The sequence below is a fragment of the Scyliorhinus torazame genome, chromosome 11 (genome assembly GCF_047496885.1).
Source record: "Scyliorhinus torazame isolate Kashiwa2021f chromosome 11, sScyTor2.1, whole genome shotgun sequence".
Lineage (NCBI taxonomy): Eukaryota > Metazoa > Chordata > Chondrichthyes > Carcharhiniformes > Scyliorhinidae > Scyliorhinus > Scyliorhinus torazame.
This window is the reverse complement of record NC_092717.1, coordinates 96,271,248-96,290,140: the sequence shown is the minus strand read 5'-3', so window position 1 is coordinate 96,290,140 and position 18,893 is coordinate 96,271,248. Positions and strand designations below refer to the sequence as shown.

The following is an 18,893-nucleotide window of genomic DNA, read 5'->3' as shown; positions in this document are numbered from 1 at the left end:
TTGAGAGACTTCTGCAGTGATGTCCTGGAGCTGAGATGATTGACCTCCAACAACCACAACCATCTTCCTTTGTGCCATGTATGACTCCAACCAATGGAGGGTTTTCCTTTTGATTCCCATTGACTCCAGTTTTGCTCAGGTTCCTTGAAGCTATACGCTGTCAAATGCTGCATTAGTGACAAGGGCAGTCACTCTTAACCTCACCTCTGGAGTTCAGCTTCTTTATCTATGTTTGAGCCAAGGCTGTAATGAGGTCAGGAGCTGAGTGACCCTAGCGCAACCCAAACTGAGCTTTAGTGAGCAGGTTATTGCTAAACAAGTGCTGCTTGACAGCACTGTTGATGACCCCTTCCATCACTTTACCGATGATCGTGAATAGAATAATGGGTCGGTGATTGACCTGGTTGGATTTGTCCTGTTTCTTGTTTGCAGGACATGAATGGACAGATTTCCACATTATCGGGTAGGTGCCAGATTTGTAGCTGAGTTAGAACAGCTTGGTGAGGGGCACATTAAGTTCTGGAGCACATGTCTTCAGTACTATTGCCGGAATATTGTCAGGGACCAGAGCCTTTGCAGTATCCGGTGCTTTCAGAGTTTTTGTGATCCATGTGGGGTGAATCGAATTGACTGAAAACTGACATCTGTGATGCTAGAGACCTCTGGAGGAGGCCAAGATGGATCATCCATTCAGCAATTCTGCCTGACGATTGTTGCAAATGCTTCAGCCTTACCTTTTTCATTGCTGTGCTGGGCGGCTCCATAATTGAGGATGTGATATTTGTGGAGCATCTTCCTCCAGTGAGTGATTTCATTGTCTTCCACCACTCTTGACTGGGTCACTTAGATCTGGTGTTGCTCCTGGGATGCCCTCCTACACTCTTTATTGAACTGGGTTTGATCCCCTGGCTTGTTGGTTGCGGTCGAATTGGGGATATGCCGGAGGTTACAGATTGTGGTTGAGTACAATTCTGCTGCTACTGATGGCCCACAGAAACTCATGGATGTCAAGTCTTGAGCTGCTAGATCTGTTCAAAGTGAGAGGAATTTTGTTTGTGCTCTTGAGGTGATTTGGTAACTCTCAAATAATATTGAAAAACTTATTTTTAGAAGCAAGTTTTGTAATGTTGCTTGTGCTGCAAAATTGACAACTTACTGAAAAGAGTCATGCAATAGCCTATTCTTTCTTCTTAGTTATCTTCTCGTCCTAGAATCATGAAGCAGACCAAGCACATGCTTAGGTCTATTACCGTAGCTCGTTATTCCTGGATCATGTTTCCAGAGACTTGAGGAGCACCACTCCACATCAGGAGTTTTTCCTGCTCTTACTGCCTTCCTTAGGTATGTTGGAAGGACTTGCAGGCTGATAATCAACCTGCTTAGTCATGTTATGAACACACCTTTTATGGCCATTAAGTCCTGGATTGGGACTCGAACCTGGAGCTGTTGACTCAGAGGCAGAGACACTACCCAGCACATCACAAGACCTCCTGAATGTCAGATGATCTTAAGATAAAAATAAAATGTGTTATAATTAAAGTGTTTATCTTATAATTGGGTCAAACGCTGTTAAATTACTAGTACTGCCAGGAATTTAAAAAATAATCATTATTTATAAGTGTTATTCTTGGTTTTAATCACCTGTTTTGTTTAATTAATTGTCTGCATCTGTCTCTTTCAAGTTTGTTTTATACATATTTTTAAATAAATCAATGCAGTATTACCGCTGTCAGTAAAGAAATAACTAGATATAAAAGCACATGCTAATAATGAAAACTCAAACTAAACCTCAGTGAACTGTAACACCGCCTCAGTTCTGCATATTGAACTGGGCCACTGTGTGAAAATAGCCCTATTGCTTGCTATTAGTTATATCACAAATCTGAAAGTTAAAAAAAAATTAAAAGAAATATAAAAATATTAACACTTTAATTACAGAATTTCACTGCAATTAATTAGCATACCAATACATAAGTATAATTTTATTTATTATGTTCTAACTTTTAAGGGTCAGGTTTTGGCTAGCATGGACTTCACTTAAAAATATTTAAAGTAGAATTTGAAGACAATTAATAACAATATGTAGAAATTGATTATCTTGTTACGGTTTACAACTTGCTTTAATTGCTTAAAATAGCATTTGTCAGTTTTATGTTTTATTGACAATCTTTATCGATTTATCCGATTTTGTTCTTTGTCTTGTCTCTGGTACATAAGATTCACATGTGCTGTTGAAATGGGAAATGGTTGTATTGATTTCCTTAACTTCAGCTGAAATGCTAAAGATTTTTGGATAAGCTTTCTCATTACTTAAGCCAAAATCAATGCGAAAGAGCTGCTTTTAATGAAAGAGCGGTCTGAACACTTACTGCAGAAATGGAGTCCTGTTCATCCTTTGCTTCGGGCATTGATCACCTAGGCTGTTTTACTGATATCCAATTGGTTGACATTGTCGTTCAGCTTTGTGGGTAAACTTGCAGCTTCAGAAAAGAAAAGCCATGATACGGAGATGACAAATGAAACCCTTTACCTGCAGCTGGAAGAAAAGTGGGCTTCTTGTTGAAGTATACTTGCAAGCTATTCTCTGTAAAGGATTTGGAATAACTGCCTTCAATATGTGATCTACCAGCACAACAATATGAGTAGCTGCATGGAATGCAGTATGTTAATACAAGAGAATTGAAGGAATGTTGATTGAGTTTTTAGTTTGTTGATTGTGGATAGTATTTTCTGATTTGGGAGAAGAGGTCAAGAATCAATATTCAGTCTTCCCTAGCTGAAAGTAAGTTCATAGTAATATATTTTAGGCTACTCTCTTTAATTATTTGCTGGATTCCTTTCAGCTTGAATCAGAGGAACATATGATTCAGAATCTTGAAGAGCAACAAAACAAGAAGACTGAAGCTCATGGTCGGACAGCTCAGCACGAACAGAATGAACTCTATGTTGATTATAAGCCAGTTCAGCAGGCACGACATAAGGTATTTTGCATAGCCATCATTAACTGTTTTGTACTACATAAATTATCTAATTACTGATGGGTTAATTACGAGTGAAAGGGAGTTTTAGGCATGTGGACATGTTACTGTTTATTAATTTATTAATAATTTATTAATTTTTAGTTAGCGGTCTTTTCATGTAAGCTTGCTAATTACAAAATCCATAACACTACATGGAATTATTTTGTACACAGGGCATTATGTGTTTGACTCTTAGCTGCAAAAGTGTAATTGTGTAATGCACAATTTTTGACACTTTCTGAGCAGGATACTCAGCTATCAGACAGTCTTTTTTCTGTTAGTTCAAACTTCAGTGAGTCTCATACAATTCACAGTGTTGGTAATAGATTCATATAGTTTCTGTGCATAGGGGCCAGGAAGAAGTCAATATTTTAAAAGTCTTACACTGGCAACAAGAATATACTAAGACAGAGTGGTAGCATTTTGTTGCATTATTCCTCATGTCTATTTCCCTGTCAGCATAATGGCAGTCAAAGCTATCCATGTATGCTGTAAATTACATGAAGTTTTATTTCTGTAATCTTAAGAGGGCTGAGTCATAAATATTTTTTTTTAACCAACCTCAAATTCTGAAGGAGCATCCCTGACATAGTGATTGGTAATTTATACCAGAGTATTAGAATCTACACTGCTGAAGGTAATGGAACAAGCAGCTGTGAAGTTTACATCCTTTTGGACTGGTTTGAAACTTTCAGCTGGTTTATATTAAAACTTTCAGTGCTAATTGTGTTCATAATATTTCTAATTGCTGCTCTGTGAATGTTTTAATAGACACATAATCTAACGAACCCTTCTTTAAGAATTATTGGAGCTTTTTCTTTAATTTGAATCTGCATTATAGTCATGGTCACGGGGCAGCACGGTAGCATTGTGAAGAGCACAATTGCTTCACAGCTCCAGGGTCCCAGGTTCGATTCCGGCTTGGGTCACTGTCTGTGCGGAGTCTGCACATCCTCCTCCGTGTGCTCCGGTTTCCTTCCACAGTCCAAAGATGTGCAGGTTAGGTGGATTGGCCATGATAAATTGCCCTTAGTGTCCAAAATTGCCCTTAGTGTTGGGTGGGGTTACTGGGTTATGGGGCTAGGGTGGAGATGTTGACCTTGGGTAGGGTGCTCTTTCCAAGAGCCGGTGCAGACTCAATGGGCCGAATGGCCTCCTGCACTGTAAATTCTATGATATTTGTTTCATACCGATTTTCATATTGGCATAAACACACAAGCAACAAAAGAGAAACTATGTTTTATACAGAGGTACAATAATAATGTCGATATTATATTTGAAATTACTTTGTGACATGCTCATCCAGAGAAAACCTTAATGCATGTCAGATTTATTAGTGTTGTTTAAACATCAACTAAATGAGTCATGAGTCAGAGAATTGGAGTATACTCTGAGTGGTGGAGTGACTGTTCACTTTCTTAAACCTGATTGATGGAATGAAAGTCTTTTCACATTCTGTTGGTTGTAAGAATTCTACGTGAAAAGGTTTTTGGTTATCTCAATTTCTGGAGCTTTGCATCAGTAATCATGTCAGCAGGGGCTGTTTTTCACAGGGCTAAATCGCTGGCTTTGAAAGCAGACCAAGGCAGGCCAGCAGCACGGTTCAATTCCTGTACCAGCCTCCCCGAACAGGCGCCGGAATGTGACGACTAGGGGTTTTCACAGTAACTTCATTTGAAGCCTACTTGTGACAATAAGCAGTTTTCATTTCATTTCATTTCATTTATGTCCTAGTCGCTGTAGGATGTGTCCCAGTCCCAGGTGGACCTTGGTGAGACATTGCGGAGCATGGCCCAGTCTCAGGTGGGCATTACCACTCAATGACATTCCAGGTGGCCGCTTGGGTCTTGTTGTATCGGGTCACAGCATCGGTCACCAGCCTCCGTACTTGAGTCATTAGTCAGGTCGTCAGCAGGTACCCTTTATCCCCCAAGAACTAACTGGCCATCCTGGGGTGGTCCTTGAAGAGGCTGGGGATTTCTGATTGCCCCAGGATGTAGCTGCCGTACACACTCCCTGGGAGGTTTGCACACATGTGCATGACCTTCAGGTCATGGTTGCACATGAGTTGAACGTTCAGGGAGTGGAACCCCTTCCTATTGATGTAGGGCACACCCTGATGGCCGGTGCGCACAAAGCGACATGTGTGCCATCTATTACCCGTAGACCTGGCACATCCCGGTGATGTTGGAGAATCATACTGTCTGGTCATCCTGATGGACCTGGTCCATGTCAAAGGTTATATAGTTAGCTGCCCAGGCAAACAGGGCAAACCCACTTGTGGCTTGTAGCTTGTTAAATGCCACACAAGTCCCTGCTTGAGCCCTGGAATGATCCTGAGACATAAACGTTCAGGGCTGCGGTGACCTTGACGGCCACCGGGAACAGGTATCCTTCTCCACCTGGTGCCAAATCTGCGAGGCCATGGCACAGGGGCCGGACTGTCCCCTTGTTGGGGCAGAGCCTCCTGTGCCACACGCTGTCCGTCATCTGTTTGAAAGACCAGCGATGCCTGTACACCTTGGTCGTCACTGGCCTCCACCTCTGGGTCGGTCCCTTGCCTGATGGGCAGCCAAGACCTTAGGTGCAGGTTGGGGTCCTGTACATGGGACGCTTGCTCAAGCCTCTGTCGATGCTGCTGCCATCAACTCCTCCGGCTTCTGGCCGCCCGGTCTGCCAACAGTACTGCGAGGGCAGAATCTCCCGGGTTCGACATATCATCCGTCCTGTGTAATATCTGTAAGGATTGGGGAGGGTGTGAGACTGGCAATTAGTGGTGTCCTCTCCGCCCTGGGACCCTACATTTCCCCATTGCTCCTGCCCCCCGCCCACCCTCCACTTTCAAATCCCCTGCCATCCAGCACTCCCTGCCCATGCATCCCTAGCGCAGCAGAGACCCTGGTCAACGGACCCCACCTGTATCCCAGACCTGTACGTAACGTTACCTGGACTTAGGTGTTGCTTCCTTCAGTGGTCAGGCATTGTCACCTGGCATCACGGTCTGACTGGGATGCTGGGCAATAACCCCCACATGCTGCATGCTGCATGGCATGCCCATCCATGGGAATTCACTTGGGAGCTATGAAGTGCTGACTTAACTACGATTGCCAATTCTCTATTAGCAATAGCCTTCAGTCGTGTGGCCAGAGGCCTCCACGTTTGGGAGTTATGGATGGTTGTTGGACAAACAGGCAGAGGCTGGGGTTCCCCTCATAATGGGTACACATGATCCAGGGGGTGGCATCACGGACCCATGGGTGCTCCTGGGTTCATTGCCACAGTGCTCCCGGGCTCATTGCCTGAGAGGGCAGATGGTTAGTCAGCTTCATGTTTTTAAAAAGGTGTACTAATTGGCACCCGCATGACCACTTTCTGGGAGGCGGTTAGATCACGGGATGCCATTAGATAAAGGGTCGCTCCCATTAATTGTATGGAGATTGGCCTTAAGTGGTGATTATTGGTTTCTCGCCACACCACAGAGGGGGGATCCTGATTACGCCAGTGGCAGCGGGCCAGTTTGATTGCAAACTGCTCGGCGTGGTTCTCGATTTTGGCCTCTTCCATGATCTAATAGCTGCGTTGCGCTCTTGCTCAAGTGCAACGTCGCCATTAAATCATGGCCATTAAATCATGCCCTAAGTGTGTGCTAGCAGGGAAACTCCCCAAGGCCCGGAAAAGTGACTAAGTGTGGTTAGGTAACGGTGGGGAACTCGTTGACAGAGCCGGCGAGAGACTCTCAGCCAAACCCGCCTGAAATATCACTCAGAAACCTTTCCGTTGGATCGCGCCCCATAAGTTTTAGATTAATAATTGAGAAAAGCATGGAACAATCTCAAGCAGAACTTCTAAATTGTAAGAGAGCTAACATCTTTGGATGAGAGGGGATCTAACCACAGTGGACCCAAAATCTGACAGGAAAAAGCTGTTAATCTTTAAGGAGGAAACGTTTCAGGTACAGCTCGGTCGAGTCAGGTCAAGTCTGGGGGCAGGGAGGGTAGTCAGATGGGGATTGGGTGCATTGGTGAAGGGGTGTCCCGTGGGACATTGAGGACAGGGGAGAGGGGAATCCCGTGGGAGATTGGGAATGGGGGGAGATAGTCTGGGGCGGTAGTGGAAGGTGGAAGTCGGAAGGTGCCAGTGGTTTCAATTCTTCGTGCTGTTTCTGGGCAGCTATTGACGTAACATGGTCAGAACCATCTGAAGTTTGGGATTAAACTGCATTTTCGGATGGATCCCATTGCACCGCAATTGCCTACTGGAAGTTTGAACTAGCCATGCGATCCATACCAAGGAAATTCCGGGAGTGGTTCTCCAGCGAATTTTTGGGGCACCCTCCCTCCTAAAGACACTGCCCTGGAGTCCAGAAGTTACATGCCATTAAATTAGTTGAGAGAGGAAGCGAAGAGGACAATAAGATTGGCAAAGAGATGAGAATAGAATGGCAGCTAACAAACCAAAAACCTACTACCGGGATGTCCACGGCAGCCTCCTATACTTTGACTACAGTTCCGCCTTCAGCACCATAATTTCAGCCAAGCTCATATCAATACTCCAAAACCTAGGACTGGCTCCTCCCTCTGTAACTGGATCCTCGACTTTCTGACCCATAGACCATAATCAGTAAGGATAAACAACAACACCTCCTCCACGATAGTCCTCACTATCAGGGCAGTGCAAGGCTGCGTACTTAGCCTCCTACTCTACTCCCTGTACACACACGACTATGTGGCAAATTTCGGCACCAACTCCATCTAGAAGTTTGCTGATGACACGACCGCAATGGATCGGATCTCGAACAATGAGTGGTCAGAGTAGAGGAGGGGGATAGAGAACTTAGTGGCGTGGTGTAAAGACAACAATCTCTCCCTCAACTTCAGCAAAACTAAGGAGCTGATCATTGACTTCAGAAAGAGAAGTATCGTACATGCCCCTGTCAGCATCAATGGTGCCGAGGTGGAGATGCTTGACAGCTTCAAAATCCTAGGTGTGCACATCAGCAACAACCTGTCCTGGTCCACCCACGTCGACGTTGCATCCAAGAAAGCACAACAGCGCCTATACCTCCTCAGGAAACGAAGGAAATTTGACATATCCACATTTACTCTTACAAGTTTTTACAGATGCATCGTAGAAAGCACCCTATCTGGCTGCATCACAGCTTGGTACGGCAACTACTCGACCCAAGACCATAAGAAACTACAGCCCAGTCCATCACGCAAACCCACCTCCCGTTATTGACTCCATCTTCACCTCCCGCTGCCTGGGGAAAGCGGCAGCATAATCAAAGACCCCTCCCATCCAGGTTATTTTCTCTTCCAACTTCTTCCATCGGACAGGAGATTCAAAAGTCTGAGAACACGCACTAACAGGTTCAAAAGCAGCTTCTTCCTTGCTGTTATCAGACTCCTGAATCACCCTCTTATGGACTGAACTGATCTCTTCACACATCTTCTCTACTGAGCAGTACTATATTCCGTATGCTTCACCAGATGCCTGTGTCTATGTATTTACATTGTGCATTTCTGTATGTCCTATGTTTTTTCATATATGTAACAACCTGTATGGACTGTATGCAGAATAATAGTTTCACTGTATACGTGACAGTAAATCAAATCCAAATCCTGCATAGTAAGCGGGTAGGAAAGGAAAGTCCTATTCGGTACAAAGAGGGTAATCAGAGGCTCTGGGCAAGGCTAGGATACTTCATCAGTACTTGTCGGTGTTTACTAAGGACGCGGATGCTGACAAAGTATCAGTAGTAGTGAAGATGGTAAAGGAAATGGATGGAGGGAAAATTGATTTTAACAAGATATACCAGAAAGGTTGACTATACCGAAAGTGAATAAATCGCTTTTTTAGGAAGACTTGCATCAAGGATGCTGAGGGAAGTGGGGCTGGAGATAACAGAGGGGCTTGCCATTATCTTCCAGTCTTCCCTAGATATGGGAAGCTGCCAAAGGATTGAAGTGTGACAAATATGACACTCTTATTCAAGAAAGGGTGCATGGACATTCTGAGTAACTATGCTCTGGTCAGTTTAACCTCTGCTTTTGCCAGGGAAAGATCAACAGGCACTAGGAAAGGTTTGCTTTAAGCACGGAGAACCAATAAGGATTTGTAAAAGCCAGATTATGCTTTACTAATCTAATTGAATTTTTGATGAAGTAACAAGGCTATTGAAAGAAATGCAGTGGATCTTGTCTATATTTATTTTAAGAAAGCATTTGACACATAAAGACAAGTTTAAAAAATTGAGACTTATGAAATACGAGGGTCAGTGACAACTTGGATTTTTAAAAAATGCATTAAGGACAGAAAACAAGCAAGTTGTGGTAAATGGTTGTTCTTCAGACTGGAGACAGGGTCAGTGTCAGGACCACTACTAGAAATGTTCGAATTAGGAGCACATCATGTAGTGAGGGGGAATAGAGTGAATTAGGAACAGGGTAGAAAAAATATTTCTATTCTGAGAATTTGACTAAACTTAACATTGTAGCAGAAGGAATGGAGGAATATTCTACGATCACGTGGGCTGCAACAGTTTTAAAGGTGATTCATGATCGCCTTCTCGAGGACTACTAACATAGAACATTACAGCGCAGTACAGGCCCTTTGGCCCTCGATGTTGCGCCGACCTGTGAAACCACTCTAAAGCCCATCTACACTATTCCCTTATCGTCCTTTGTCTATCCAATGACCATTTGAATGCCTGAAGGATGGAAAATATATGCTGTCATGGTCGGTGACATTCTTATTTTGAGAATGAAATTTTATGAAGCAATTTAATTTCAAATTAAATCCCTGAGAGCGTGAACCTATACAATATTTATGGTAAAATGACAACACAGGTATGATATATGGTTCCTACATAATGTGGGAGTTTTGAGTTACAAATATTAATTTGGACAAGCACAACTGGAAACATTTTCTCTGACTGAAATCTCTAAACTTGAGTTAGACAACCTGAAGAAATTTTGGAGACTGGTCACACCAGTCAGAGATAGGAAACCGGCTGTGGTCAGCTGAGGAAGAGTGATTATACGTAATCAGGAAAAGCTAGGATGGACAGTATGATAAAAATAAGAATGTGCACGAGAGGAGAGAGAGGTTAAGTACGGTTTAAGGAAAGCAGTGGCTGAGTATGAGGAGTGATATTCAAAAAATATTTTTAAAAAGGCATTTGTTTTATGAGTGAACAGAGAATTGTGAGAATATAAGAACAATGTTTCTCCATGTTGTTACAACCTCCTGGGTAGTGCACAGTCAATTCCAGCCCCACTTGACCTGGAGTCACAACACAATTGAAATTAATGAATATTTCTTTGAAAAACACCCAAAGTCTTTGGCCCTTAGCTGCCCAATAACTGCAGTCACCAGGTTTGTAAATTTGAACACAATTAATTTTATTAATAACAGTAACCATAATTAAATGTGCAGCAAATACAGCAGGTTAACTATTATTGAATTCCTAACCCCCCCACTTAAACTTGTCCCATCCGCTACACACACATGCACACGGCTGACAAACATAGAGGGGGGGGGGACGAGGGGTGTAGAAATAGTAAGTAAAAGGGATAAAAGTCTTTGTTTCAGATAGTTGTCTAATAGCATGCCTTTCTTAAATGTAGTCTTTCACTTCGAGGTTCTCTGTTTCCAGTCTATCATGGTTTTCACTGTCGATTCACTCAGGTCTCTGCAGTTTCAGAAAAACAGCAGCTTTTCTGGACAAAACACGAGGGGGAGAGAGAGCAGGTCCTTTCCTCTGAGCATCCAGGGATCAACTGTGGCAGTAAAGCGTCTCACAGAAATGCATACTAATGAACACTGCTGTCCTTATACTTGCAACAAGTTGGTATACTTTGGTAATAGTTTGGAGAAATCTAGCCATGATACAAAAGAACAGAGACATTTGCAGGATTAAGTTCTTAAGACACTAAAGACAGTATCTCAAGTGGATGAGGCATAAAAAAGCTAATGATGTTATGGAAAGAAAGATAAATGTTGAGACAATGGGCGCTATTTAGTGGGGGGGGGGAAAGTCCTGTTTTGGGCACTAATAGCGGAGCGTTTCTGGCCACCTGTTATCAAACGGGACTCTCTTTGTTTTGGCCTCAATAAGGAAGGCAGTGATGGAAGAGATCGGCGTAACTTTTAAATGCCACCCCAATCACGACCACGGCCTCCGGACTCCCCAAATACCCCTACTTGTTAGGGAACCACATGCTCCACCTCATTTGGACACCTTGGCACTGCCAGCCTGGCACCTTGGCAGTGTCCAGGTGGCAGCAGGAGTGCCAGCATATCACCCTATCCAGAGTCTGACCATCCGGGGTCCTCCAATGGCCTAGGAACCCTCCCAGAGCTGTTGCGCCTGGTCCACGTTTGTGTGGATAATTGCTGAATGACCAAATAGCAAGGTCTCCTTGGGCATTAGTTCCCGGGCCTTGGGGGAATCCGGCACACACATATTTAAGTGAGTATAACTGCTCATTTAAATATGTAAATCTGGACCCCGCCCAGTGAGGGCGGGATTCAGATCGCGACGTCTTGAGAGATTTTGTTATATCTCACGAGGCATTCCAAGCATCGCAAATCTTGCGAGATGCCTCTGGGAGATTTATTTTTAAATTTAGAGTACCCAATTCATTTTTTCCAATTAAGGGGCAATTTAGTGTGGCCAATCCACCTACCCTGCACATCTTTGTGTTGTCGGGGCGAAATCCACGTAAACACGGGGAGAATGTGCAAACCACACGGACAGTGTCCCAGAGCCAGGATCGAACCTGGGACCTTGGCACCATGAGGCAGCAGTGCTAACCACTGCACCGTTGTGCAACCCACCTCTGGGGAAATTTAATGACCTTGGTGCGTCACCGGGTCCATTGTGGAAAATCTGTACAAAACCTTAGGGTAGATTTTAACTCTTGAGCGGAACCGTGTCTCATTGGTTAGCACTGCTGCCTCACGTGCTAGGGACCTCGGGTCAATTACAGCCTTGTGTGGAGTTTGTACACTCCCCTGTGTCTGTGTTGGGTTTCCTCCGTGTGCTCCGGTTTCCTCCCACAGTCCAAAGAAGTGCATGTTATGTGGATTAGCCATGATAAATTGTCCCTTAGTGTCTAGAACATAGAACAGTACAGCACAGTACAGGCCCTTCGGCCCATGATGTTGTGCCGATCATTTATCCTAATCCAAGATCAACCTAACCTACACCCCTTCACCCCTTCAATTTACTGCTGTCCATGTGCCTATCTAAGAGTTGCTTAAATGTCCCGAATGACTCTGACTCCACCATCTCTGCCGCCAGTGCATTCCACACACCCACCACTCTCTGTGTAAAGAACCTACCTCTGACATCTCCACGATACCTTCCTCCAATCACCTTAAAATGATGTCCACTTGTGACAGCCATTTCCACCCTGGGGAAAAGTCTCTGGATATCCACTCCACCATGCCTCTCATCACCTTGTACACCTCTATCAAGTCATCTCTCTTCCTTCTTCGCTCCAGTGAGGAAAAGCCCTTCATAAGACATGCCCTCCAGTCCAGGCAGCATCCTGGTAAATCTCCTCTGTACCCTCTCCAAAGCATCCACATCCTTCCTATAATGAGGCGACCAGAACTGGACCCAATATTCCAAGTGTGGTCTAACCACACTTATAAAGCTGTAGCAAAACCTCGCGGCTCTTAAACTCAATCCCCCTGTTAATGAAAACCAACACACCATACGCCTTCTTAACAACCCTATCATCCTGGGTGGCAACTTTGAGGGATCTATGTACGTGGACCCCAAGATCAGTCTGTTCCTCCACACTTCCAAGAATCCTGCCTTTAACCCTGTATTCAGCATTCAAATTCAACCTTCCAAAATGAATCACTTCACATTTATCCAGGTTGAACTCCATCTGCCATTTCTCACCCAGCATCCTGTCAATGTCCTGTTGTAACCTGCAACAGCCCTCCACACAATCTACAACTCCACCAACCTTCGTGTCATCGGAAAACTTGCTAACCCACCCTTCCACTCCTCACCCGTCATTTATAAAAGCCACAAAGAGCAGAGGTCCCGGTCCCAGAATAGATCCCTGGGAGACACCACTGGTCACCGACGTCCAGGCGAAATACTTTCCACCCACTACCACTCGCTGTCTTCTTTCGGCCAGCCAATTCTGTATCCAGACAGCCAAATTTCCCTGTATCCCATGCCCCCTGACTTTCTGAATGAGCATATCATGGGGAACCTTCACAAATGCCTTACTGAAATCCATATACACCACATCCACTGCCCGACCTTCATCAATGTGTCTCGTCACATCCTCAAAGAATTCAATGAGGCTTGTGAGGCATGACCTGCCCCCACAAAGCAAATATGTTTTTCTAAATAATGAAAAATCCTATCTCACAGAACCCTTTCCAATATTTTGCTCATCACAGACGTAAGACTGGTCTATAATTCCCAGGGATTTCCTTATTCCCTTTCTTGAACAGGGGAACAATATTTGTCTTCCTCCAATCATCAGGTACTAATCCAGTGGAGAGTGAGGACGCAAAGATCACTGCCAACGGCGCAGCAATCTCCTCCCTCTTTTCCCATAGTAACCTTGGGTATATCCCATCAGGCCCAGGGGACTTATCTATCCTGATGCTTTTCAAAATTTCCAGCACGACCTCCTTCTTAATATAGTCTGTTTGAGTCTATTAACCTGGTTCACACTGTTCTCACGAGCAACAAGGTTCCTCTTTCTAGTGAATACTGAAGCAAAGTATTCATTTAGGGCCTGCCTATCGCCTCAAACTCTGGGCACAGATTCCCTCCACTATCTCTGATCGGCCCTACTCTCACTCTGATCATCCTCTTATTTCTCACGTAAGTGTAGAACGCCTTGGCGTTTTCCCTAATCCTTCCTGCCAGGGCTTTTTCATGCCCCCTTCTAGCTCTTCTAAGTCCATTTTTGAGTTCCTTCCTGGCTACCTTGTAACCCTCTGGAGCCGTGCCAGATCCTTGCTTCCTCAACCTTACGTAAGCTTCCTTCTTCCTCTTGACTAGAAGCCCCACTTCTCTTGTTATCCAAGGCTCCTTCACCTTACCATTCCTTCCTCGTCTCAGTAGGACAAAAGTATCCAGCACTCGCAGCAAGTGCTCCTTAAACAACCCCCATATTACTGTTGTGCATTTCCCCAAGAACAACTGTTTCCACTTTATGCTCCTCAGCTCCTGTCTAATAGCAGTATAATTTCCCCTCCCCCAATTAAATACCTTCCCATACCGTCTGTTCCAATCCCTCTCCATGACTATGGTATAGGTCAAGGAGTTGTGGTCACTGTCATCAAAACACTCTCCCACCGAGACATCTGACACCTGGCCTGGTTCGTTGCCAAGCACCAAATCCGATATGGCCTGCTCCTTGAGTCAGAAATCCTTCCAGTACACACCTGACAAAACTTGCTCCATCCAAAACATTTGCACTAAGGAGGTTCCAGTCAATATTAGGGAAGTTGAAGTCACCCATGAGAACAACTCTGTTACTTCTGCACCTTTCCAAGATCTGCTGCCCAATCTGTTTCTCTATCTCTCTGCTGTTATTGGGTGTTTTATATAAAACTCCCAATAAAGCTCCTTTCTTGTTTCTGACTTCCACCCATACTGACTCAGTAGACAAACCCTCCTCAACTACCTCCTTTTCTGCAGCTGTGATGCACTCCTTAATTAACAGTATGTTGAGGAACAAAAAGTTAAAACTACTAGATAGGCAGCAGATTTAGCTGATGATTACAAGCTAGTCCATAAAACCAAACCTTTTTTCTGCCATCCTTTTCAACATGAGAAGGATAGAAAGTGGGAAGGAGAAAATAAAAGAGATAGCCAAGAAAGAAATGGAACAGTTGGGAATGGTCACAAAATTTTCCCTGAGATCAAACGGAGGGTGTTGAGGATGGAAATGACATTTGGAGCCCTAAGTATTTACAACAGCAACGACGACGGTCTTCACCAACGGACAAGGGACCGCCCTGCCTGTTCGACTCTGGGAGCACGGAGAGCTTTATACACCCCGTAGGTGAAACATGCTCCTTCAGAGTCAATGGGAAAGGGGAATAGGTCTCAAGATAGTTCAGATGGGGCAGTACTGTAGCGCAGGAGTTAGCACTGCTGCCTTACAGCGCCGAGGTCACGAGGTTCGATTCTGGCCGTGGGTTACTGAGTGGAGTTTGCACGTTCTCCCCATGTCTGCGTGGGTTTCTAGGGATGTGTAGGTTAGGTTACGGGGATAGGACAGGGTGGACGGGGGAGTGGACATGGGTAGGATGCTTTTTCAGAGGGCGGGATCCAGATTTACATATTTAAGTGAGCAGTTAGGCTCACTTAAATATGTTTGTGCCGGATTCTCCGAAGGCCCAGGAACAGACTTGATGGGTCGAATTACCTCCTCCTGCACTGTAGGGATTCTATGATTTTGTTTGGCTAAGCGTACAAGGCCAATGCAAGTTGCACTTGCAAGCCTAAGTTTGAGGCCTTGACGATTTTAATTTATGGATCTCACTGGCATACGATCTGTCCAGAAGGTAAGAAAAATGGCAACTGATTTCAGCCAGCGGAAGTGGAAGTTTGGGTAGCTGGCACTCAAGAAAGGATTATGGACAAGCTGTTAAGTAGCAAGGAGGGCTTGGGGACTATCAGGGAGAGGAAGGAGGAATGATTGAGGGGTGCCCAGCCAGCACAACGAATATGTAATAAATCAGGGGTAGAGGGTACTGTTCTGTGCACAGAACAGAATTAATAACAACTTTAAAATGGCCACAAATGCAGACAGATTTCATCTTTCTTCATCACGGGTATGATCGGTGTAATGATCGGTGTAACCCAATCACTCACGTTTTTGGGTTCAAGGACTCACGTTTTAACCAGCCATTCTAATTTTGTCTCTCCCTTCTGTGGTATTATCAGGTATTGCAGTACCCGAGAGGCTGAAGTTCCATTGGTTAAACCTGGGGGTTTACCATTGGCTGTATAGTATGTAGCTCCGCCCTGATAGGCGGGGTAAAGAGTCAGTGCCATCCCAGCAGCCCTCATTCTGTACCTGAGCTGCTGGAGAACAGTTCTAGTCTGTTAAAGCCTTCAGTTGTGCTACAACCTCATTTTAGTAGTTATTGATCGTGCATCAATTTAATAGACTAGACTTGAGTAGGAAGGATGGATCTCCGAATCAAGCCGGAGTGTCTGCAACTCAGTCACCACGCGGCGAACTCTGCGGCGATTTGCAAGCACTGGCTGTGCGAGTTTCAAAGGCTACCTTGAGACGGCTGGAGGCACACCCTCGGGGGAGCGGAAACTGCATCTCCTGCACTCAAGGGTAAGCCCTGGGATCTACACCCTCATCGAGGAGGCGGAAGACTTTGATGCAGCAATCAAACTTTTAAAAGGACATTATATCCGCCCAGTAAATCAGGTCTACGCACGTCACCTGCTTGCAACGAGACAACAAAGCCCCGGGGAATCGTTGGAGGAGTTTGACTGCGCACTACTGGTGCTGGGCAGAAGCTGTGGCTGCCCGCAAGTTTCGGCGAGCGACCACGCAGAACTCCTAGTCCGGGTTGCCTTTGTAGCAGGTATGAGCTCCTCAGAGATCCGCCAGCGTCTTTTAGAGAAAGACACCCTGGGACTTAGGGAAGCACGGGCCCTGGCAGGGTCCATGGACGTTGCCTTCAGGAAGGCACAATCCTACGTGCCCGACCGCGCGGTGGCCCCCTGGGCAGTGTGGAATCCCGCAGCGGCAGCCCCACAGACCTTCCCTGTATACCCGCAGGCCTGCGCTGTAAGGCGGCCCGCCAACTCCGATGGGCCCCGCTATTTCTTCTGCAGGCAGGAAAAGCACCCTCGCCAGCGCTGCCCGGCCCGCACATCCACCTGCAAAGGGTGCGGCAGGAAGGGCCATTTTGTGGGGGTCTGCCAGGCACGAGCGGTGGCCGCGGTATCCAGCAGCGACTCCGGACTGTCACAGCGAACTTCTCCTCGGGCCCCAGGCGACCAGCAGTCACCGCCACCCCGTATCCTTGGGCCACGTGCGGCCCACAGGCGCCGCCAACTTGTTCCCCGGACACCGCGCTGACGGATGGGCGCTGCCATTTTGTCCATCTTCGACCACCATGTGCGATCCATGGGAGACGCCATCTTGGATGCGACCCCAGGACCCCAGCCCGGCCGACTACACACTGCCCGATCAAAATTCACAACTACTGCGTCTGGCCTCGGTGACTCTGAACCAAACTCGACATCGAACACTCTCAACAGCAACGACGACGGTCTTCATCAACGGACAAGGGACCGCCCTGCCTGTTCGACTCTGGGAGCACGGAGAGCTTTATACACCCCGACACGGTAAGGCGCTGTTCACTTTTTACCCACCCTTTAAATCAAAGAATCTCCCTGGCCTCCGGTTCCCACTCAGTGGAGATAAAGGGGTTCTGTCTAGCAAACCTCACGGTCCAAGGAAGGAAATTCACCAATTTCCGCCTTTATGTCCTTCCGCACCTCTGCGCGGCTACACTCCTGGGGTTGGACTTCCAATGTAACCTGCAAAGCCTGACCTTCCAATTCGGCGGCCCTATACCCCCCCCTTACTGTCTGCGGCCTCGCGACCCTTAAGGTTGACCCGCCTTCCCTGTTTGCGAACCTCACCCCGGATTGCAAACCCGTCGTCACCAGGAGCAGACGGTACAGTGCCCAGGACCGGACCTTCATCAGGTCGGAGGTCCAAAGGCTACTGAGGGAAGGGGTCATTGAAGCTAGCAACAGTCCCTGGAGAGCCCAAGTAGTGGTGGTAAAGACCGGGGAGAAACATAGGCTGGTCATTGACTACAGTCAGACCATCAACAGGTTTTGCAGCTGGACGCGTACCTTCTCCCCGCATATCCGATCTGGTAAACACGATCGCGCATTATAAGGTGTTCTCCACGGTGGATCTCAAGTCCGCCTACCACCAGCTACCCCTCCGCACTATTGACCACAAATACACTGCCTTCGAAGCAGATGGGTGGCACTATCATTTTTTAATGGTTCCCTTCGGTGTCACTAATGGGGTCTCGGTCTTCCAACGCGCGAGGGACCGAATGGAAGACCGGTACAGCTTACACACAACGTTTCCGTATCTCGATAACGTCACCATCTGCGGCCATGACCGGCAGGACCACAACACCAATCTCCGAAAATTTCTCCAGACCGCTAAAATCCTTAAGTTAACGTATAATGAGGATAAATGCGTGTTTAGCACCGACCGTCTAGCCATTCTCGGCTACGTAGTGCGAAATGAAGTTATAGGCCCCGACCCTGAACACATGCGCCCCGTCATGGAGTTCCCCCTCCCTCACTGCCCCAAGGCCCTGAAGCGCTGCCTTGGGTTCTTTAGCTACTACGCCCAGTGGGTCCCTAACTACGCAGACAAAGCCCGTCCCCGATCCAGTCCAAAACCTTCCCCCTGTCGATGGAGGCCCGCCAGGCCTTCAGCCGCATCAAAGCAGACATTGCAAAGGCCACGATGCACGCCATCGACGAGTCCCTCCCCTTCCAGGTCGAGAGCGACGCGTCCGACGTAGCTCTGGCGGCCACCCTCAACCAAGCGGGCAGACCCGTGGCCTTCTTCTCCCGGACCCTCCATGCTTCCGAAACCCGCCACTCCTCAGTCGAAAAGGAGGCCCAAGCCATAGTAGAAGCTGTGCGACACGGGAGGCATTACCTGGCCGGCAGGAGATTCACTCTCCTCACTGACCAACGGTCGGTGGCGTTCATGTTCGATAATGCACAGCGGGGCAAGATAAAAAACGACAAGATCTTGCGGTGGAGGATCGAACTCTCCACCTTCAATTACGAGATCTTGTATT

General features: G+C 46.4%; 1 protein-coding gene across 6 annotated transcripts in view; it reads left to right on the top strand.

Annotated features, from left to right (window-relative positions):
- Nucleotides 1–18,893, top strand: part of LOC140385401 (uncharacterized) — a 649,931-nt gene that overhangs the window by 143,363 nt on the left and 487,675 nt on the right. For all 6 annotated transcript variants that reach the window (XM_072467513.1, XM_072467511.1, XM_072467516.1 and 3 more), the window contains one exon: nt 2,844–2,981. In XM_072467513.1, the coding sequence (XP_072323614.1) occupies nt 2,844–2,981 (138 nt within the window). The remainder of the gene's footprint in view (nt 1–2,843; nt 2,982–18,893) is intronic.